Below are 24,355 nucleotides of genomic sequence, written 5' to 3'. Positions count from 1 at the left end.
TCTACACTTGATCTTTTATAACATACATTAATAAGAAATACATCAGGTATGGTCCAAAGCACATTCAACTGCGTTTCTTGATGAAATCTTCAGTATTTATTTTGTCTGTTTTGCGCAATTATTTTGCAATTTGTTGAACATCCAAATTTGACCCCATTCCACTGCTTAATTAAAAGTTTCCAAATGATAAATGCATAGATATGTTACATTTGAGGCATTAAGGAAAACTTTGTGCAAAAGATACGTATATCACTGGCAGATTTCTTTACTTGTCAAGTCAGAATTACTCAAATTAAGGTGAAATATTCTTAATTCTTGTCATGTATTTTGTCCATAATATTTTGGGACAGATCTTGAACTGCTGTTGGTAAAGCACTGTTGAAAACGTCTCTCTTCTCTTCACACGTTTGCGTAAAGCACAGTCGTAATAAATGTTGAAAAGTGTCACAGTCGGAACAAATGTTGAAAAGTGTCACTGTCGGATCAAATATTGAAAAGTGTCTCTTCTTTTGGGCATAATACGTTTTTTCTTTCTTTCACAAATACAACTTGAGCCCTTGTGTCCCGGCTCAGGTCTGGCCGTGGTGCGGGGGCGCGTGGAGCGGGCCGGTGCGGCGGCAGAAGCAGATGGCGTTGAAGAAGTGGCAGTGGCACGAGGCCCAGGCGTCGCAGCAGCCGTCCTGGGGCAGGCAGCTCTGGGTCAGCTGAGAGCACTGCGGGTTCGGGGGCTTCACCGCGGGTTTGAGAGGCGTGGGCTTGACCGGGAACTTTGGCTTCTGTGACAAAGATAAACAATGAAAATAAACATGACGTCAGGCTCTCACTCATCCAGGAATTTCCCACTGTAGTAGAAATATTTGAGGCATTTGTGTAACCCAGTCCAGCCACCGATATTTGAAAACCTCTGCTCTGATTGATAGAGGCCTCCACTAGTTTACTTGTACATTTTGAAGTAACTGTGTTTCTTGGAGATCACATTTAAATTTCTATAAATGTTATAGTATCTTATCTAAAAGCAGCTTTTAACAGGGACAAAAAAGCATGACCATACCTCACCGGTTTTAGCTTCGCTCCATTGGCTCTCTGTCAGATTTAGAGTCAATTTCAAAATTCTTCTCTTTACTTTTAAAAGTCTGAATGGCCTCGCCCCGTCCCGTCTGTCTGACCTGATGTAGCCTTACGCTCCCTCTCAGCGGATCAGCTGCAACTGGTTGTTCTAAAAACCAAGAGCAAACTTCGGGGAGATCGGGCCTTCTCTGTTGCTGGCCCGCGGCTGTGGAACCAGCTGCCATTAGAGATTAGACAGGCCCAGTCTTTTAAAACACCCACTAAAACACGCACGTTTTTTCTCTGGCTTTTAACACAGATTGATGTCGCCTGTTGTTGTTGTACTTGTTCCTTATATTTTTACTGTAAATCTTTGTCTCTGTTTCTGTGTGCGGCCGTTTGGCCAACTGCACAGTTCTTTATAAATAAAGTTGGTATGGTAAAAAAAAATGTATTGTCTTCTGACTAGGGCTGGGTTCCGTTCCATTCTTATCAATACCTTCTTAACCTCCTGCATTATCCGAATCTAAAGCTTACAGCCTATAGGCCAGTGTGACACCTCATTTGAAAGCTAAGGCCTGCAATAACTAAAACTAATCCATGATTTTTAGGTGCGTTGTCGTATTTTTGATGCTTTTTTGTCGCCTGTATTGCTGCATGTTTGTCACTCTTTTGATGCTTTTTTGGCTGCGTTTTCATCCTCTTCTTGTTTTTGTCGCTTTGACGCTTATTTCAAAAAGAAAAATGAAAAAAAAATGGAAAAAAATTGTGCTGCTGTGATTGATTTAGCACATCATGATGTCATTATGTACACTAATTTGACAACAATATGTCAATTTATAACTGAATAAATCCACAGTATCTTTTTGTGAAGCTGCAGTTTTCTTTTCACATATTGAATAATTACTTATAAGTGAGTGTCATTTCAGCAGTGGTTGGAGGCAGAGTAATAATTCTGATTTCTCTCCCACATAAGACCACATGGAAACATCCTCACTCTGCGCGCTCTCAGATTTACTGTCATTGTGTAAACTTCACTTTTTTGACCGGCTGCGTCTGGTTCCCGTTACTGGCTGAAGCTGCTCACCGCGGGCACATGGATCCGCTGTCTCTCGTACTGTCCCCTCCGTGCGAAGATGGGCCTCTGCCGCTGCGCCCTGTTCATGGTCCGCGCTAAACAACAACAAAGAAACACACACATATGTGCAAAAGCTGTGAGACATCAGTCAGCTGTGGCACGTTCAATAAACCTTCACAGCATGTGTTGACAGACAAAAGACAGATACTGTGGATGGAAGGATGGATGGATGGATGGATGGATGGGTTGATAGATAGATAGATAGATAGATAGATAGATAGATAGATAGATAGATAGATAGATAGATAGATAGATAGATAGATAGATAGATAGATAGATAGATAGATAGATAGATAGATTGATAGATAGAGTACAATACAGGCAAATTCAGATGGTGAATTTGGTGCAACATATCTACAAAAGAATATTTTCCTGCTTGCACTCACTATTTAGCAGCTGTGTTGATAAATTACCCCCAAATGTATTGTTTAATCTATCAACTGGCCAAGTGATAAAATGTCTCCCTTGCAAATATCAGATGCTGGGCCCTATAAGCATCTGGTCTGACAATGTAGAGTCTGACAATCTGCTTTGCTGGTGGTATTGTCATATAGTTTTTTATATTTAACCTCTTAGCACCAGCCTTAACCAAGCACATTTTATACTGTTCGGCTTTTTACCCAAATCTAAAAGCTTGAGTGAAGCTTCCACTCTACACATGCGTTTCCAATGACATCCCGCATAGGTCCAGCGGCCATTTTTAATACCGAACTAGCATTATGCAGTACTACAACATGTAACAATATCTCTACTGAAGATGAAAATGAAAGACAACTAATTGACAGTGGCATTTTTATGGACTTGTAATCATTGCTCAAGAAGATAACAGTTAAAACACGGCCCCAGAGATGCACGTTTGTGTGATATAATCAGTAAATGTGGCACAGACGTAGCAGCTCTGTCTGTCGAGCTACAGCAGGATTTACTAAAGATCTGCTTCACTCTGAAGACTAAATTAACACGTCAAAGAGGAAACAGAAAGCCCTTCTCTGTGATTTCTACAGTTTGTCATGTCAACAGAGTCTCAGTCGGAGTCAGTGTTTAAGCTGCTCAAGACGTTAGCATGCTACCAGTTAGCAACTGTCAATGATTTTTTTCAAATAAACGTATCTTGGGCCGAGTTTTTGCTGTTCTCTTCTTAAGCAATGATTACGAGTACATAACAATGTCACTGTCAATCAGTTGTCTTCTTTTATATCCTGAGCAGATATTGTTACATGTTGTAGTACTGCATAATTCTATTTCATTATTCAAAATGGCCGCCATAACAACAAACATCACATGACTGAAGGGCATGTATAGGCCAGTGTAAAGCTGAGACCGACAAAACTGATGCTGTGTTGTCGTCACTTTTACACATTCTTTTCCGTCTCCTTTTTGCCACTTTTTTGTTGGGTTCTTGTCATGTTCTTGCTACACCTTTCCTCACTTTTGTGTCACATTTTTGTCGTTCTTTTGTTGCACTTTGATCTTTATTATTGTCACTTTTAGTTGCATTTTTTGTCAAACTTTTGTGGCTTTTTTTTGGGTCACATTTTGATGTTTTTCATCCTCGTTTTCGTCGCTATTTTGACGCTTTTTTCAAGAGTGACGGGCATTTACACACTCATAGAAGTTTGAGAGGAAGCAGAGGGCTTTAGTCGTCTCTAAGGTTTGATTCACCGACATTGTGATCAAACTGAAATCGCCACAGAGGCCAAAGAGAATTGTGACATGAACTGTTTAACATACCGTCCACCTCTAACCTGTCTTTTTAAAACATCAAATTGTTTTTGACTTGTCGCATCATGAGAGCATAATAAACATGAACTGAACTGAATATACCAAATGAGACAGCATCACAGATTTGACACTTATTTAATGTGTTGCAGTAAAACAACAAACAACATCCACATGTGCGAAACGGTTTAGACATTACTCTAGTGTTTTATCTACGTAATGTTTAGCCCAGATTGTATTGGAATAATTAGAGGAGGTTTTGACATTACTCTAGTGTTTTATCAAAGCAATGCCGTGTTTTGATATTAGCCCAGATTGTATTGGAATAATTAGAGGAGGTTTTGAAGCTTAGTGTTGTTTATTTTATGCATGCAGCCATAGCTGAGTTGTAAATTTATATTTCACATTAAAATCGCCTTTGAAGATGAAGTACTTGCTTCACAACAACAACGTCCTGGGTCTGAGTCCCGAGTCCTGAGTCCCACCCAACTCCACATCTGCTGATCCCAAAGTACATTTTTGATCAGTTTTCCCATAGACTGCCCCGATATTCAAGTGGAAAGATGATTAAATAAACCCTTGTTGCGCACTCTGTAAGATGCCACAGTGTTCAACAAGTACTTTAGAAATAGTTAGTTTGAAAGGTATAATATGTATTTGCTAACATTTACTTCTTGGTGGGCTGATGTGTTTTGGACTCTGAGAACATCTGCTCTGTGGAATTTATTGGAAAGTCCATTGCAAACACAAATGGGATTTTTCATTGTGGAACCATAATGGCATTGAAGTGAGCTGCTGTGAATCACCTGACCTGAGCAAAGTCCTGTCTCGAGATCAGGCCTTTAAGATAAGATAAGATAAGATAAGATAAGATAATCCTTTATTGATCTCACAAAGGTGAAATTCACTTGCTACAGTCGGCGTTCAAGAAGATCACTCAGAGTTAATAAAGTGCAGCTGATACAGTGATTATTGCACATGTTACTTTAAAGTCTTATTGTACAGTCTGACAGCAGTGGGGATGAAGGCTTTGCGGTAGCGCTCCGTCCTGCACTGAGGGGGTCTCAGTCTGCCACTGAGAGAGCTGCACAGCTCTTCTACAGTCCCGCAGTGGGTGGGAGGTGTTGTCCATGATGGAGGTGAGCTTGGCTAACACCCTCCTGTCCCTCACCTCCTCCACAGAGTCCAGGGGGCAGCCCAGGACGGAGCTGGCCCTCCTGACCAGCTTGTTCAGTTTGTTCTTGTCCCGCTCTGTGCTGCTCGGGGCCCAGCACACGGCAGCGTAGTGGAGAGCAGAGGCCACCACAGAGTCATAAAAAGTCCTGAGCAGAGGCCTGCTCACTCCGAAGGACCTCAGTCTCCTCAGAAGGTGGAGGCGACTTTGGCCCTTCTTGTACAGGGCGTTGGTGTTGTGGGACCAGTCCAGTTTATTGTTGAGGTGAATACCCAGGTACTTGAAACTGTCCACCTCCTCAATGTCCTCCCCCTGGATGTTCAGCGGTGTGTGCGGTAATGGCTTCCTCGTGAAGTCGATCACCATCTCCTTCGTCTTACTGATGTTCAAGCACAGGTGGTTGCGCTCACACCAGTCCACAAAGTCTAGGATGACTGACCGGTTCTCCAGGTCGTTCCCCTTAGACACACAGCCCACGATGGCGGAGTCGTCGGAGAACTTCTGGAGATGACAACTGTCCGTGTTGTATGTGAAGTCCGATGTGTAGATGGTGAAGAGAAACGGAGAGAGGACGGTGCCCTGAGGGGCCCCGGTGCTGCAGACGACCACCTCAGACTCACAGCTGCGCAGCCGCACATTTGAGAGCTCGGGTCTAGTGTCGTATCGATCTGCTTCGGTCCTGGTTTAGTCTCTTCTAGTAAGTGGTGCAGATGGTAGAGCGGGTCGTCTCATGATTGGAAGGTCAGGGGTTCGAAGCCTGGTGTACACTGTTGTTGTGTCCTTGGACAAGACACTTAATATGAGATAACCTTTATTGATCTCACAGTGGAGAAATGTACTTGCTACATTCAGCTCTGAGAAACACTCTGGCCCCTTCCGAAACAAGCAGATTGGTAAGATGTCTTACACCAAACCATCAGCGTCCGCCATGATAAGAAGCGTCCGAATTGGGCTGTCAGTTAGGAAGGAGTTAGGGAAAGAGGCCTCAATGCTAACTATCATAGCTACTTTAGCATAGGGACCTCTGGTGCTAACTAACCAGTGATTAGGAGCTATGTGCCATCCCATAAGCCACTGCGCCGCCAATCCTCCCACCCTCGAGTGAATTGCTTGACAGGCGCACATTTAACGCACTTTTGTTTGGCCTGTGTAACGTCGAGATGCACTTCTTTGTCAAGCTGCACTGACAGTATCAGTGCGCAAGTGTCTTTGTTTCTCATTAAAAACGAGTTATTAACAGCTGGTAAACTTTGTCTTTGTCTCATAATATTACGTAACTAAAGAGCAGACGACTTTTTCCTTAGCAACTTTTATTACATTTAAACGGTTATGCTTTATGATTATTGACAAAACTTTGTTTTTAAAGCCTATATTTACAACAGACAGATATTTAAAGGCAAATTGTTTTAGCAGCAACGTCATTTACTAATTACACGTAGAATAGACTGCCTAATTCGACAGTAAAATTTATGAAATCTTGTAATTTGCTGAAAAAGCGGAACTCGATGGCTGAATGTAAAATGACTCGACAGTTCTGCACATGCGCAGCAACGAGAAGTAGTGCAATTCGACAAGCCGTCTGTTTCGATTGTACACCTGCAGTCTGCCAATAACTTTAGAGAAGAAGAACAGCAGCTGTTGGTGATGTCACTGAGTTCACTGACTGCATAGAGATCTAACAGTTGACCCCATGAAAGGTTAAGGATTAGTTGCTAGTGTTCGTGCTTAGAGGCTATAATTTGATGGTCTCTGACGCAGCCTCAGGGTTTGCAAATAGGCAGGAAATGTGAGGAAAAAACAATTAAATAGTAAATAGTGGTATCTTATATACAATGACTACCAAGGACTTTGTGGGGACAAAAAGTATAAACAGTAAATAATAAGTAAACAGACAATAACACAAAATGTTATAGTCAGTGTTAGCAGTGCATGTTTACAATCATAGTGCAAAATGTTGATAAAGTGGTGCAGGTAAGTGATGTAAACACAGGGATTATGGCATGTTTTCTGCAAAGGGGTTATTGCACATGTTGCTTTACAGTCTTGTTGTACAGTCTGATAGCAGTGGAGATGAAGGATGTAACACTCTGTCTTCAGGCCCACCTTAATGCACCCATAGGCCCCGGGGCTTAAACAGAATTGTAGGCCCTCACCCCTAACCCTTAATCCTAACTTTAACCTATAAATCCCACAAAAACCCTAACCCTGCTACTCCTACATGTATCCCCCTGGGCCAGCTCGGGCGGGGCTACTCCAGGCACACACATGGGAGGGCAGCACAATCATCACATACGGTCAGTCATGCCATAAAGTGAAGTGATTGACATGAACAAATCACCTTTTTCCCCCCTTAATTCTGATAGGCCCTTGACTATGGTAGACCCCTTAGCTCCAGCCCTTGCTAGCCCGTTGTATAAGGTGTCCGTCTTGCACTGAGGGTGTCTCAGTCTACCACTGAAAGAGCTGCTCAGCTTCTCTACTGTCTGGGTACGCTGGTGTATTAATGAGACTTGAGTGTCTAATGTAGGTGGAACAGCGCTGTATAAGTTGAGATCATTTACCATTTAAGTCATGATTTAATTCTATGTATTTTTCGCATTGTTTACGAAAAGTTGGACACTTAAAGGCCTTATACTTCATTTTTTTTTTTTTGGATACTAAACAATGTAAGAGGAAGCCACTAAATTCAAATGTTAGGTCCAAACTCAATCCAAACACATTTTTATCATCCTAATCCTTCATAGGGATGAGTTTAACGCATGGTTGCCGTTTTTTTAAGCCATTCCGTAAAGTAAAATTGGCTATTTCTGTCTTATTTTTGATCAAAATCACTATTTTGATTAAAAAAATCTCAAATCCAAGGCTCTGTGAGCTGCTTTTTCAATTCGGGAGGGAGATGGGGCGGTTTCTCATCATCGCAGGAGCACATGGACTCTGTTCACTCGTAAACAATATATTTCCATGGGTTTTTCTGATATTTTTGGGTGGGTTTGGCTGCCCAGACCTGGTTTAACAGCACATTTAACAGCTTGCACGGTCACTTTTCAGGGTGACTTTCACAGAAATAGTATAGAATATATATATATGAAATTGATACAAATGCTTGACCGTGTTTTTCTCACAAAGTTTAGAATATACTGAAGGACGACAAAATCAGGTATAGTGCCTTTATGTAGGTTATAAATATGACTAACGCAATGCAGCTTGATTTCTGGTGACCTATTTGATGCGAAACGCGAGATCCCTCTTTTACAACCAGCAATTAAACCAATCTCGTCCCGGCAATAAAATCCGTCAATCTTTCTCCTTCGCTGAACATGTCTTCGGAGTTCTGCGTAGGCGTTGAAAATCGATCCACAGTTCCCTCATATACCTGTCTGCCATTTTCAGATTCTCTTAAAACGCCCCTGGAATACATGTTTCTGTTTATTACTCTCCGACTGTAATTCAATAACCGCGTGTAGCTTTGCCATACTGTTGCTGTTAGCTGAAAATAAACACGGTTACGCATAAAACTGTCGGTTTAAAGACATGCGGCGTGTGTAAAGTCAGCTGTAAACACGTGATTATCGGGGGGCACTTCACCAGGACTGTCCCCGCCACATGTCCAGGGCTAAATTTAGGCAAACACACATAACGTTTTATATCTGCGTGGTAAAAAGTTATTTTCTGGACACACCAAGCGTAAAGTTTAATGCCACTGTCAAATAAAAGAGGAAACAGATACTACATGGACTTATGCAGGATAAAGAGATAGCAGCAGATGGCAGGTTGCTTTAAACTCAGGGGGCGCCCAAAGTACGGACCACGGACTCATACTTTTTACTGCAAAAACTCTCATTGTGTTGTGAGACAGAGCTGGCATTAAGGTCCTGAGCCTAAATATGTTAAAGAATCAAATCAAGCCTCTATTTATCATTTTAGTTCATGCTGTAAAGTGGTACCATCTCTGTTGTATAGACTTTGGCTCTCAGCAGTGTTGGGGAGAATACGTTATAATTGTATTTAGTTTAAGTACTGAATACTTGCCTTAAAATGTATTTTGTTACCTTGTCCAACCAGAGTACTGTATTCTGAATACCTAGAATACCTGCTCCATGTGCATATGATTAAAAACATGCAGGTTCATTTGTTACATCGCCTGTTAGGAACTTATTTACCACTAACTTGGAATGAAAAAAAAAAGCCCAGAAAGACAAAGTTTTAAACTTTTCTCCGGCTGTTTTGATCTTTTTATTCTTCTATTGTTATGAATATATATGTTCTATGCAGGTTTTAATTAGTATTGTATCTGTTTTAGGATCTCATGTGCAGCATTTTGGAAACATTTTTATTGATTAAATGTGCTATACAAATAAAGTGGATTGTAATGAATATGAAAATGAAATTTAATGACAGAGTAATGCAATATATTCCTTTTATTTTAGGAAAGAAACTGCACTCTAATACCCTCAAAATGAGTATTCTAAATGTATTCGTTTTCTCCCCAGCCTCTCAGGCACTGAATGTATTTGCTTGCATATCAGTATGACGCACAGCAGAGAGTATTTAACCCTCTTCATGTGGAGGAAGACCGGTGCAGTGTCTCGAGTTCATGTCTCCGGGTCCTGCACTGATGGGAAATAAACTTGTTCAGACTCCTGCTTATTTTTCATCCATCGTCTCGGACATTATTGTTTCTCCTGTAACAAATAAAGGTGTGAGGCTCAGTTTAAACCTCTCTCATATACACTTCATCGTTTATATATGTTATAATACTGATAATCATTATTTATATCAGTACACTCCATGCAATGTTTGTAATGTATTAGCTCCTTAAAGTAAAGGCTTTGAAGTGAAAACGTAAATTTAGAATTTTGATGCGGCAAAAGGAACAATTACATTTTAAATATTGTTCTTTTGTGGCTTAGGGCAATGAACAACAGTAACTTCTCTGCACATTAAAGACCCTATGCCTGATTTCTTGATTGCAAACAATGAAAGTAAATTAAAATTTTAGTTGTGTCCAAACTTATTTGTAGCTTTCCTAATGTATTTGTAGCATCCAAATTCTTTACAGGCACATTTGACAACTTGCAGGGTCACTTTTACAAAAATGCTAGAAAAATGGCCTGAAAGTTCATAAAAATTGATGCAAATGTTTTATCATGGTCATATCATCCAGGCTGTTTTCGCCACAAATGTCCGAGTTTACGATATACAAAAGGACAAAATACATTTCATTCCATTTCTAGAAGTAAAATGAGGTTTAGCTCCTTTAAGGCCCTGAATGCTTGATGTCCAAATGTAATTTCTCCGTCAAATTACATCATCTTTATGGTTGACTTTTTGAGTGAGCAATGTTTTTCTATTTCCTTGCTAGAAGTGACCGAGATGGGACAAAAGTGGAGGAAAACATTATATATACTTTAAAGCAGTGGTTCTCAATCTGGGTGTCGCGATAAAAATTTGGGGGTCGCCAGATCATGTAAAAAATATAGTTTTATTATTATTATTTATTGTAGAATGTGTATTTTACCAGAGTGTCATTATTTGTTCTTTGCTAGACGCAAGTTGGCCTTTTTATACTCACTACTGCCACCTCAGGTCATACGTGTAACTGCACCTTCTATATTAAGCTCGTGCATGACGGCACTTCGGACCCGAATTAACAACTTTTTGAGTGACAGTGCAGGATTTTAGAGGCAGTTGTGGTGAACAGGTCTGGGCTCATTCTACACATTAGGACATGGCTGGAACATGTAGGGGGAGGAAAATACTTAATAAAACTCGTATAGTCCCTTTTACTTGATTTAGTGATTTGTTTTTTCTTTTGTTTTTCAATAATTCTATAGGCTAGTGTCCTGTTTTCCCACGGTGTGACCCAACAGCGGGAATGAATAAGATACAAACATATGGGCGGGGTCAGGAACCCCATTAATTGTTGTAATGGGGGTCGCGGCTCCAAAAGGTTGCGAACCCCTTCTGTAAAGGGCCATGAGTCGAGTGCACTAAGTCATTCCCTTGTCACTTTTTTCATCTAAAATTGTTCACTTCACAAGTATAAAGCTATGATTACTACCTACCACGAACATTATCCCAGTAAGTAATAATAAGATGAATAAAAACCTCTCAATGACACTTTAAAGTTGTGTTTGGACACCTGAGTGAGTGCCCTCTAGTGCGTGACGTGAGAACTGCAGCTCCTCTCCCTCGGGTCTATTTGTGGAAGAGTCTCATCGATAACAGCGTTTCACAGGAGCCGTAGATTAGACATTATGGCTTGTCAAACACAGTCAGGTCATGTTACGCTCTCGAACATACCACTGGTACGCATGAAGCCTATGTAAGGAAACATGTTTGGTGTGACGAACTAGGACACAATTGGACGCAGGGATGTTTTTCTAGTTCATATTGATTATGTCCAAACGCTTTTATCGCACTGGGTTTTCAAGACTCAATGTATAAATGTTAGTTTCAATATGAGAAGCAACAAATATTTTCTCTAAATAGTGTAGTTTCTCTGATAATATACTGTAAGTACGGACATTTCTGACATGTTTGTGCCCTATGAACTGGTCCCAGAGTCAAGACTAAACATGCTAGCAAAGGCTGCGATTCAGTTTTGGTTACTCAGTTATATTTACATGTACTTAAAGGGACTATACAGAGTTTAAAAATGTTAAAGCTAAGTATTTTCCTCCCCCTACATGTTGTAGAATGATCTCAGATCTTTCCACCACAACTGCCTCTAAAATCCTGCACTGTCACTCAAAAAGTTTTTATCCGGGTCCAAAGTGCTGTCATGCACGAGCTTAATATAGAAGGTGCAGATACACGCATGACCTGAGGTGGCAGTAGTGAGTATAAAATGACCAACTTGCATCTAGTCTCTTTAAAGAGGGGGTATTTTGCTTTTTTCAATCACAAAGCACCAGTCTATATCACACTACAATGATGACCAAACCTTCTGTTGGTCTGTAAATGCAGTAAATTAGCTGTAGCAAATGTCTTAAAATAGGTCTCTGTCTCTTTAAGAACCTCTGACCCTTTCCGACACGCCCCCTCCACACGCTGTCTGTGGCATCAGTGGGGAGGGGGTTCTGCTGAGGAGCAGTGGTTGGTTACTCGGCTGGTGACGAAAGCTCGGAGGCGTCTCCAGGAGGTGGGGGCGTTCCTAGGAGGACTCAGGCAAACCTATCCCTAAAATGGCCGCCATCAGAGCTTTTACAGATACTCAAAAATACGTGAATGTGCCAAGGCAACACTTCAGGCATGTTTTTAATGAGGGAGTGACACAATAACATGATGGAAAGCTTGAAAAAGTCGATTTTGCATAATACCCCCCATTTAAGTAAAATGTATTTCTTGTTTTGTTTTTATGGTGTTTTCTTATATATATTGGCTTATATTATTATATTTAAATGTTCACATTAGGCTACTTCATATGTCACTGCTGAAATATAAATCAAACAATTACTCAGGACTCACACAACCTCGAGTAAAATTGTTTCAAAGTACCGTTGCTTTCTGCTGCTAAATTCTGGAATAATCTTCCTCAAGGCCTTTTCTCTGACCATGATCAAATCCAGGCTGAAACTGTTGAAATAAAAGTATTTCATCCCCACAGTTCGCTCTCCGCTAGGTTTGTATAATATTAGGCTCCATCTGAACCATGTGACAAATTACTTGACCCTCCACATGTTTGCAGAGGAAAAGACTTTTGCTGAGTACAAGCAGCTTTGGTAAGTAGCTTTGTAGTGTTAGTATCAGGGCTGGATACCGTTAAACAATGCAAGTATAGGTACAGACAGCATTACGTCATAGAAAGGGGCGGGGCTTCGCCGAGGGGGAAAACAATTTTGGGAAACACAGTTCTCCACTCTTTTTTAGCCATTTTCTGTTGGAACTTATCTATCACATAAATAAAGTCTAAATTGGGTCCAAATGGATGTTTATTCGCAGCAGATTGTTCAGAAGAAGTGAAAAAAACAACAGCACTTGTAGCTCACGCTCGCTAGCCCTATGCTAACATGGAGCATCATGTTAGCATTCTCCGTTATCTATGTATTTATGGGCTGTTGAACCACTTTTCATTATTAAGAAGAAAACTATATTCATAATTCAGCATTTGTTAAAGCAGTTTTTGAATAAGTGGAGAAAGTTTCTATTTTTCTCCGAATTGTTTTCCCCCTTAACTGTTTTCAAACATGACCATATATGGGCGATTCCAGAGATGCCGTCTGTATAGTGTTGGGGAAAAAAAGTAAAGGTACTACTGTTTTCGAAAAAATAAAAGTAAAGTCAATCAGAAACTTAATCACTGCAATCGCTCAAAGATAAAAATAAATAAAAAAAACTGAGGGAGAAGTACCGTAATCTGGGGGTGTCCAAACTACGACCTGCGGACCAACTGCGGCCCAGGGCCCACTTTTAATTGGCCCGCTGCAAATTATTATTATTTTTTATTTTTTTTGCCCTTAATTTAATTATATAAATAATAAATAAACATCTATTAATAGGAAGCTTCAAGCATATTCAATTAAAAAGCATAGTAAACATTTTATTGACTTAGTGCGGCCCATTTATTTTTATAGTTTTCTGTACGTGGCCCTCAGTGAAATCGATTGAGGGAGACAAAAGAGACAAAGAGCTGGCAGTGCACAAGCAGATACTGAAAAGGATATGATATCTATGAAGACCAGATGCAGCATTAATGGAAGTTACTTGGTGGTTTTAGCTCAAATAAATGATACAAATGTGAAAGAATTTGTCTTTCCTGGAATAAACAAACCAGGGCTGCGGGGCAGGGGTTACACAAGCACTTAGATGGAGATATCTCAGATCCAAAAAGACAATAGAACTGAAACTTATTTTTAATGATCATTTATGGTGAAGGTTTTGGATTTCAGAGTGTTTTTGCTTCATTTTTTAACACAATCATAGCTAAAAAACAATCAATCTGAGTTTAGTAAATCGTTTTCTAAGTAATTGGCTGCATTTGAGAGTTTAGGGGTACTTCAAGAAGACTCAATATGTTTGGTGAACTCTGCAGGTGTTGCAAAAAGTGTTGTTGAAGTATCGGTATCGAAGAGAATGTAACGGCACCCAGCCCTAATTCGGAGGGATATCAGCAGAAGCGACTGCAGTAGTGGTAGTAATTTACTCTCCACAGACTCTCACTCTTGCACCAGCGCAGACACTGAAGCGGAACAAGTGTTTTGCTTGTGGGCACAGTAAAATTAAGCACTAACTGTCCTAACCCCAGGATTTCGCCAGCAAACTACGGATCGGTGCGTCATCGCTGCGGTGAACATCGCCGCGCTGCCCAAAGGAAAAACCCAGGCCGGACGACTTTGATGCGAATTCCTTTAAGAGAGACATAATTGATTTTTGAGCCCATGTCCACTTTAAAGATTTGAAGAAGAGCTCATTGCAGGGCAGTTCTCAAAGCACCGCACTCACCATCTGTCAAACGTAGCATCACAACTACCTCTATATTTCATGTATGGTTTTACGACTTTCCTGAATCCTTAAATGATTTCCAAGAATGCACAGATGGACATTTTTCCTCACTGAAACAATGCCATGAAATAAACTCCAGGTCGTCCTGTTTCATCTGTTTTCAAAGTAATCTCTTTTTTCTAAGTTTAATGCCCAGATAATTGGGGTTTATTTACTTTGGCTGATATTGTATTATTACTCTATATTGTACCTATTTTTAGAAACGCATAAAAAGAGGTTTTCTTAAAGGGATATTTTAGGATTTTTTGACATAGGGCCTCATTTCCTAGTTATCCAGAGTGTTGCTGATTTCTGGAGATATTTTTTTTGTAATTCATGCAGTTCTTTTATTTGAAGAGTTTCATGGTGCTAGGCTAGTGCATTTCTATGGTATCAGCTAGCCTGCATTAAAAACAGTCTGACCCGCTCCACAGAGCACCTGAGGCAAATCACTTATAACACCAGACTAACCATATAAATGTCTGTGTCGATGGAATAATTTTTGGAATATAACTGACCTTGCATCACATGAATGATCGCATGTTGAGGGACTATTTTCTAGCAGATCACTCCGCCGCTGCGTAGCTTATACAACCACGAAGCTGATGCTGCTCAAATATAAATTCAAAACAGTTGTAATGATTCTATCGACACAGACATTTATATGGTTAGTCTGGCATTATAAGTGATTTGCCTCAGGTGCTTTGTGGAGCGGGTCAGACTGTTTTTAATGCAGGCTAGCTGATACCATAGACATGCACTAGCCTTGCACTAGCCTAGCACCACGAAACTCTTCAAATATAAGAACTGCATGAATTACAAAAAAAAAATATCTCCAGAAATCAACAACACTCTGGATAACTAGGAAATGAGGCCCTATGTCAAAAATCCTGAAATATCCCTTTAAGTAGAAGTCAAGTGGTAGAGGCACGGCTAGAGCTCGTGCCTCACAGATAGAAAGTTTCGATTCCCACCTGGACGGGGCCTCTGTGTGGAGTTTGCATGTTCTCCCTGTGTCTGCGTGGGTTTACTCCGGTTTCCCCGACCACTAAAAACATATAACTCCTGTTCTGGCCTCTTTGCGCTGGCTCCCCGTGAGCTGCAGGATCCAGTTTAAGATCCTGTCCGCTTATGTCCCAAAGAGGACAACGAGGTGGGCAGATCAGATGTTTCTCGTTGTTCCGAGATCACGGATGAAAACTCGGGGTGACCGAGCTTTTGCGGTTGCGCCGCCTTTTGGACCAGTCTTCCCTTGAGCGTTAAAACGGCTCAGTCTTTGAATGTTTTTAAATCTCTTTTGAAGACTCTTTTGTTTACACGGGCCTTCAACACAAGCTGAGCCGGATTTTCTTTGGTGGTTCTTGTTATGGCTATTGTTTGTAATGTACAATTGAAATTTCGTATTGCCTTTGTACAGCAAAAGTTGTTGCAAATGGTCTTTATAAATAAATTTGACCTTAACCTTGACCTTAAACATGTACAATAGGCCGGGATGAGTGGGAGTGTGTTTGAGTGTGGCTTTCTTTACATGCATGAGACCCATGTATGTTCATTTACATGCACTGTCCCGACCAAATAAACTTAAATGCAAAGTTTTTTTCTCTTTCTAATATTACTGCAAGCCTTAAAGGAATAGGCCACCGTTTTTACATACTGAGATATGTTCTTACCTTAGCTTTGACGAGTTCTTTAGGACCTGTCTGGTCTTCACCCGTGCCTTCAGTCACATAAACACAGCACAGTTAGCATTTAGCCTCTCCCTCTCTCCTCTATAGCTCCAAAACAGGTCAAGATAGAAGCTACCAAGCTCTTCCACGTTTTCCCCATTTAAATATGGTTAGTGTTCCACTACAAAGTATAATACACAAAATTAAACAATGTGGATTTTCTAAGCGGATAAAAGGGGGAACTATATTGTAAGGCGTAATAATACCAGGAGTAGTTCGAAATCCACGCAGTAATCTACCCTTTACTGCGCAGTAATCTTCACTTTACTGTGCGGATGCCAAATTACTCCTGGTATTATTACGCCTTACAATATAGTTCCCCCTTTTATCCGCTTAGAAAATCCACATTGTTTAATTGTGTGTAATTATACTTTGTAGTGGAACACTTCACGTAACCATATTTAAATAGGGAAAACGTGGAAGAGCTTGGTAGCTTCTATCTTGACCTGTTTTGGAGCTATAGAGGAGAGAGGGAGAGGCTAAATGCTAACGCCGTCTGTGCTGTGTTTACGTGACTGAAGGCACGGGGGAGACCAGACAGGTCCTAAAGAACTCGTCAAAGCTAAGGTAAGAACATATCTCAGTATGTAAAAACGGTGGCCTATTCCTTTAAGTGCTCAAAAACCACTGCAAGAAAATATAGTGACACTTTATAATAACTACTTTAGCCGTAATTAATGATGAATTAACACATGAACAATTCATTAGTTAAACTTAATAACAACTTAACAATGAATAAGTGAAGTATGTGAAGAACTATTCCTAATGAGTTTGTCATTAATCAGTTTATTAAGGCTAAATAAAGTGTAGTTATTATAAAGTGTTGTCAAATATGCTTAAAAATCAAGTTATAACCATCAATCTGTCTCCTTTAAAGGCTTGAAAATTAACGTTCAGGCAAAAACTTCCAGAATATTCCCCTAAAGAATTACATAAGCTGGAGAAAATGTGTCCAAAAACATTAACGTCCACTTCAACTTTCTTTGTTATTACTTCTGTCTCTTACAATAAATATTATTTTTTACAAAACTTCACTCCTCTAATCCAGGGGTTCCCAAGTGTCTTTGTCCCATGTTCCCCTTGAGGCTTTAATTTACACTCCTGTTCAGAACAAGTCATACCTTTTACTGAAAAGCGTCATTAAAACAAACTGTTCTTTACTCTACTCAGTTTCACCTTCTCTGTATCCGAGGTCACTCCGAGTTCCCCCAGCCGAGTGCGCAAGTGGGAAACACTGCTCCAATCCAAAACTTTTCATTTCAGACTCACCTTGATTTTGCATTGGTCTGCTCGCCGGCATCTTTCTCTGGGTGTTTTGCAACTCATTTCTAGTAAAAATCCGTCCCTCCACTGCTGCGAAGTACATCAAAGTCAGGACACACACGACCGCCAGCTTCATGGTGGGTGTAAATCTTTTTTTTTTTCTTCCGTTTCTAAGCAGATTCCAGCATCAGCTCCCAGTGGATGTTGGTGCAAAGCCTGTAAATCCGTGCAGTGATTTTCGGATGTCTTCTTCTTCTTCTTCTTCTCTCTGCTGAGTCTGGAGCCTGTGTGGTTTCAAGACTTTGCTTGGGTCTTAAAGAGGAGGGGAGGCTTGCACTTGTAAAACGTACACTCCCCCCCCCCCCCCCACACACACATACACACACCCACCCCCTCTGTCCCGTCCCTTTGCCGTCCGCTCTCGTTGTCCAGTTAAGTGAGCTAAAAGAAAAGTCTGAGTTGGTTTTGACGACAAATGAGACGTGAAGGACGTGACATGTTTAAGTTTATAATCGAAACACGAGGAAAAGGTTTAAAAATGGGAGAAAATAATGAAAAGCTAAAGAGATAGGGCACAGTGTGTCGCCAAATTACTGTTATCGCAATGGATGTCACCATATCCAAATCAGGAGGGGGTGGAGGAGGGTCGCAGCACAGTCGGGAAACGGCCGAGCGATGGACGAGGAAGCTTAAGAAGGGGATCCTGGGCGATTAATGGCTGAAGCAGGAATGAGACTGTGGGTCACTGTGGGTCACTGTGGGTCACGTTTTTACAGCATGCAGCGCAGCCCCTTGATCGCTGCAGCGGGAAGCGGAGGGTTAGTGCTGGATCGTATAGATAGAGACGGCATCTCGTCATAGAAGGGGGCGTGGCTTCGCCGAGGGGGAAAATAGAATCTTTAGAGAAACACAATTTTCCACTCTTTTTTGCCATTTTCTGGTGGAATATCAACTTATTTATCTCATACAAATAGATTCAAGTGTAAATCGGGTCCATATGGATATTTTCTCACAGCAGATTGTTCAGTAGAAGTGAAAAAACGGCAGTTGTAGCTAGCGCGAGCTAACCGTTAGCATTAGCCCGATGCTAACATGTAGCATCAAGTTAGCATTCTCCGTTATTCATGTATTTATGGGCTATTGAACCACTTTGCTCCTCTCCATGTCTTTGTATCATTACTTAGTAGAAACTATATTCATATTTCAGCATTTGTTACAGTAGTTTTTGAATAATTAGAGAAAATATACATTTTTTCAAAATTGTTTTCCCCCTTAACTGTTTTTAAAAATGACCATATATGGGCGATTCAAGAGATGCCGTCTGTATCTATGCTCCGGAGGGACGGTCTGCTGTGAAAACATGAGATATAAATCAAATCCAAACAACTTTATTCATCCCAATGGGCAATTCTGTTCACTGCTCTCTGGTCACAAAAAACAGTAAATGGAGACACATACGAGCATATACAGGCGTCATGAACTGTAAGTGCATCAGGACACAAGGGGACCAGTAAAAATGTGTGGGGGAAAAAGTACAGGATAAACACTGCCTTCCTAGATGTTGTCATTTAAATTTCTGACATCAGTCGGAATGAAGGATTTTGAATAGCGGTTTCTTTTCTGTTGGGGGACGACATATCGCCTCCCGGAGGGCATCAGAGTAAAGTGCGACCGCAAGACATGATTTTGTTGACCCAAAATCGATCGAGTCTTTTGGACGACTCTTTTCTTACAGAGTGAGGCGAGGTCTTCAAAACGCACACCCAGAAATCTTACTACACACTTTGACAATGTGGTTCAGACTGTTCTTATTTTTCCACAGACAGGCCGTCGAACCAACAAATAAAAGAAAAGGTTAAGACACTTTCAATAAAAGAATGATAAAAGTTGCTTAGAATATTTGCTGATACGTTAAAAGAGTTCAGTTTCCTCATCAGGTGAACTCGCTGATTCACGATTTGCTCTGTGTTTTTATCAAATCGTAGAGAGGAATCAAAAACAGTCCCCAAGTACTTAAAAGAGTCGACCGTTTCCACCTCCTCCCTGTGGATAGAGCTCGGTTTGGGGCTCTCTGGATTCCTCCTAAAGTCAATAACAAGCTCTTTAGTTTTTGTATGATTTTTTGTATTTGTTTTTGTATAATGACGCAAATTAAGGTTAGGGCCAGGGAAATGGTCAACTTTAGGGTTAGGATTAGGATTATTTGTATTTTTTGACAAACCAACTCATAGATCGATGCAAAATCACAGCAGACCGTCCCTCCCGAGCACACGATCTGGCACTAACCGAAGCGGAGGGACAGAGAAGGAGAGGAGAGACTGGCCACAGCACAATCTCTCCCTGTCTCTCTGTTTGCTTCGCAGTGGGATAAATACAGCTCTCTGTGAAAGCGTGAAAGGTTGTGCTGAGAACTTGTGAGGCGGCAATGCAATGAACCTTTGGAAAAATGAGTGCGAGCTGAGGGAAAAAGGAGAGAGCAGACCCTCAGCGGCGTGTAACACATTCAGCTCCTCGAGGCTGCGCTGATTCTCGAGTCCAAAGGATTTCTAGGAAAATCTATTAGGAGTTTCATATCTGTGGACGAGCTAATTGGCGTGTGGACGGGCCAAAGAAAAATAGGAGAAATTATTGTTATTTTTTTCCTCCCCCCCATTTCTCTGAGGTACCAGTCCCTGTGGTTGGGGGCCACTGGTCTAAAGTGCAAAACAGAAACACATGGGGAGCTGCCAGAGGACCAAGACATGTACACAGGGATGAAGAGGAAAACTCTCGACCCTCTTTGGACCATGTGGATTTGTTTTGAGGCTGCGGACGTGGATGAGCTGGACTTCTAACAGTGAATTGCAAGTTTGATCGTCTTTTTTACTAACAAATGCACGGTTTACTCATTTCTTTGTACATAATAAGTTGTTAAAGCTTCACTCCGTGACGTCGTGGCCTTTGAGGCTCCGCACACAAACATGCGCTCATTCTCTGCTTCTGACATTCTTCAGACGTTCCACTTTTGTGCGTCTCCTTCACAGATGTTTGTGTGTTGCAGATGTTTGTGTGTTGCAGATGTTTGTGTGTTGCAGATGTTTGTGTGTTGCAGATGTTTGTGTGTTGCAGATGTTTGTGTGTTGCAGATGTTTGTGTGTTGCAGATGTTTGTGTGTTGCAGATGTTTGTGTGTTGCAGATGTTTGTGTGTTGCAGATGTTTGTGTGTTGCAGATGTTTGTGTGTTGCAGATGTTTGCGTGTTGCTTGTCCAGGTGAAGGGGTGACAGGGGGGTGTTGTTCTGTGAGCTGCAGTTTTCAGTTTGGCTGCAGCATCTGTTTACATGCTCGTCAAGGAAAGACCATGTTTATTGTTTTATTCTTCTAACAAATTTTTTTTATTGGAGATCGATCAAAATGGGGAAAATAATCGTGATCATTGTTTTTCCAGAATCACCCAGCCCTAGATTCTAGTCTTGATTTTGTAATTTTAAATCATGTTTTGACACAATCGGGGAAACAAGGGCACAAACGGCTCCCTAAAGTCTGTCTTGTTATTCACTGAGCTTGCAATGTTTTTACAGAATCTATATTAATTAGCCCCGGAAAAAAAGGCTTTTTAGAAAATGTAAAGAGAGTTTCCCTGCAGGACACGTGCCTTGGTTTTTCTCATCTTTTTGATCCTTAAACACCACAGAGCTGGCTGTTCACTCACTGAAAATTATACACATAAGAATCCATCTGGTCTGTTGAAATGTTGAGTGATGTAACTTTTTCCGACAACAACTATCAGTTCTTTTGATATGAATTAACAAAGCGTCAGGATAAATGAGTTTCTGCTCCAGAGCTACAAATACACATTTTCACAAATGAAGTGTGTTATGTTAAGATCGGGAGCTGGACCAGACGCCCGTTCTGATCTCTGTCCTATAGATATCTCCCGGTTCCTCCCTCAGAGTCTTCCCTGCGCTCCCATATTTCACTACTTTTCATTTCTTCTGTCGCTTAAGTCGGAGGGATGAAAGCCCAGGAGCTCGTCTCCTCGAAAACCACATAACGTCCATCGTTTGTTAAGTTTATGTCACTCTGTTTTGAGGTTGCAGCCCTTGTGAGTGAACTGAATATAAAAGATTTTGCAGTGTTTGTTTTTTGAGACTTGGCTTTGATTGTCCAGAAAAAATCGGATGGATGTTTAGAAGAACTGAAAGGTACTGCATGTGCAAATCCAATGCCATTGGAATTGATCAGCACAAAATTAAAGGTTCAAGGCTTGAGCAGCTCAAACTGATGGAACGGCAAGACCTTTGGCACATTGAGTTAATCACAAATCACTGGCCACAAAAGACAACCTGAAGGTATTTTCCCAAAATAACAGCCCAGCAGTTACATAAGTGTTCATAATCCACATAATCCAAAGCCATCTGTCAGTATCAATGTTGAGCCTGTGCAGCAAAGACTGGAGTTTGGCCTCAGCTCAAACTATACGTTGAACTATTACACAACCGGTAATGGATGGTGACAATTACAAAAACACGGCCCTTGCTGAATGTCTCTCTTTTCACTCAGTGTTGAATGTTGCAGCGGCTAATTACATCATAGAAATAAAAAGGAGAAGCGGCGTTCGATCCTAATGTATGCAGACATTTCCCCAAGTCCAGGAGACTTTTCAGACTTGTTAGCCTGCTCAATGTATTTTTCCTATAGCCGTTAGCATTAGCCACCAAACATCTTTTCATTTGTATGAGGATAGATCGTGCATTTTGACTGACTGTGCAGTCAGTTCAAATCATAACACCACCCAAGAAGTGACTTCCTGTTTCGATCCAGCACGCCAAAATAAAAGCACACAGCTCGCCTCATTGATTAGTTCAGCAGGCACTTGCAACATTACAAGAATATAATTGAATACACACATTTGATGTGTTTTGTCTGTTAATAGTTTGGCAGAAAGAAAGTAATGAACTGCTGAACTAATGAATAAGATGTTGCTTTTATTTTGGCGTGCTGGATCGAAACAGGAAGTCACTTCTTGGGCAGTGTTGTTATTGTTTGTTTGTTTGTTTACTTTATTGTCCCCATAGGGAATTTTGCCCTCTGCATTTAACCCATCCTTTGATGCCGCTGGGGCAAGGAGCAGTGGTCGATGGCAGTGCCACACCCGGGGACCCATCTCCATGATGTGGAGCCAGGCTGATGGTCAGAATCACCTGGTTGGAGGATTCACCTATTGTACATGTTTTTAGTGGGGAAACCGGGGGAAACCTACGCAGACACGGGGAGAACATGCAAACTTCCCACAGAAAGGCCCCGTCCTGATGGGAATCGAACCCCGGACCTTCTAGCTGTGAAGCGGAGGCGCTAACCACTGCGCTATCGTGTCGCCTTTATGATTTGAAGTTATACAATCTGGGTCAGTTGGGTTCGGGATTCGACAGCAAACAAAATGTGCATATTTCTAGGAACAGGCTCAGAGGCTAAAAGCATTCCTATGGCTTCTTTACACTTCTGTCCTCAAAACAGTGCCATAAACTACTGTGTGTTTGATGCGTCTGATTCCGAGCAATGCCCTCCACTTACAAATCACTTAAACGGGCCATAGCATTAAGTTCATGGATTCCCCAATACGTTCCCATAACGACTTTATGGCGGGCACAAGGTTTTAGAGCCAAGAAAAACGTGTATGTCCCGTTGCTCGAACAAACTGAAGGATTTATGACGAACCATGACCTGCCGCTAACTACTTCGCTGTTGGTCATTCTGGGACGGACTCTTGGTATGTCTCGTTATTTAGGAGCAAAGGCAGGATTACTCACCCAAGAGACCTGACATATGTTGGTCGTCAAAGCACTGATGTTCATATATTTCAGAAACTGGTCAGACTCCTAAGAGTGACGTATTATAGGAGAAGAATGTCCAGTGACAATCTGAATTTAGTATTTTAGAGCCTTGCATGGTCCGGCTCCCGAATATGATTCCTCTGGTCGCACCCTTAGTCCCAGTGACCCACTTTAAAACCAGAGACTTATCTGTAGAATAACTTGATTCCCATAAAAAGCAGCTAAAGGCACGGCTGTTCAGTTGACAATGGCTCACGCTTGTTAATAAAGTTTCTTCTGCTTCTGCTCCAAACGGTTGCTCACAGTGGACTTCGTAAATAAGTCTGATAGAGATCTCCCTCTCAGCAGTTGGTCTCGACACTTTAGGAGGACCTCAGTGATAAACAGCGGCAGGAGGAGGTGGTTAGTTACAGACAGGGAGCACTGCCCTGAGGAGGACAACCTTTAAATCACATATATTGTTATTCATCATAATTTACTATAGTTAGGTAACACATGCAGTGGCCTTGCAACATGAGGTCAGGGCATGTGTGGGAAACAAAGAAGAAATCTGTGAAAAATCAACAACAAACAACTCACGTAAGCTCCAGTATCATCAAGATTATGAAGATGAATGTTCTGTGGAGCTAATTTAAGCACTGAAGTGATGAGAATGGAGCTGAAGAGCACCACCTGAGGAAGAGATGAGCAAGAGATGAATCAAAGATGGAGGAAATACACGACCTGACCAAATAATGAGTGTTCACATGGATTTGATTGCTATGATCTGGGGTTGGTGCAGTTGGCCAGGTCTAGGTCCATCAATGTATTTCTTCTTCAAGGGCATATAGTGGTTCAGGGAGCATGAAATGTCATCTTCACACGTGGATGGGCCGCCACAGAGTCCAGATCTGAACCCCACTGAGAATCTTTGGGATGTGCTGGAGAGGGCTTTAAGCGATGGTCACACTCTCCCATCATCAATGCAAGATCTTGGTGAAAAATCAACGCAA

General features: G+C 41.3%; 1 protein-coding gene across 1 annotated transcript; it reads right to left on the bottom strand.

Moving 5' to 3' along the window:
- Positions 1–58: 58 nt before the first annotated feature.
- On the bottom strand, positions 59–17,808 carry LOC306977718 (uncharacterized protein). Its single transcript, XM_079576146.1, has 3 exons — positions 17,558–17,808; positions 2,135–2,220; positions 59–776 (listed from the first exon to the last, which is right to left on the bottom strand). Exons 1-3 carry the CDS (start codon positions 17,685–17,687, stop codon positions 570–572), a joined length of 423 nt encoding a protein of 140 aa, XP_079432272.1. The 5' UTR covers positions 17,688–17,808; the 3' UTR covers positions 59–569.
- Between the last annotated feature and the right edge of the window lie 6,547 nt (positions 17,809–24,355).

This window comes from Gobius niger (assembly GCF_951799975.1).
Source record: "Gobius niger genome assembly, chromosome: 18".
Lineage (NCBI taxonomy): Eukaryota > Metazoa > Chordata > Actinopteri > Gobiiformes > Gobiidae > Gobius > Gobius niger.
This window is presented reverse-complemented; position numbering and strand designations above follow the sequence as displayed.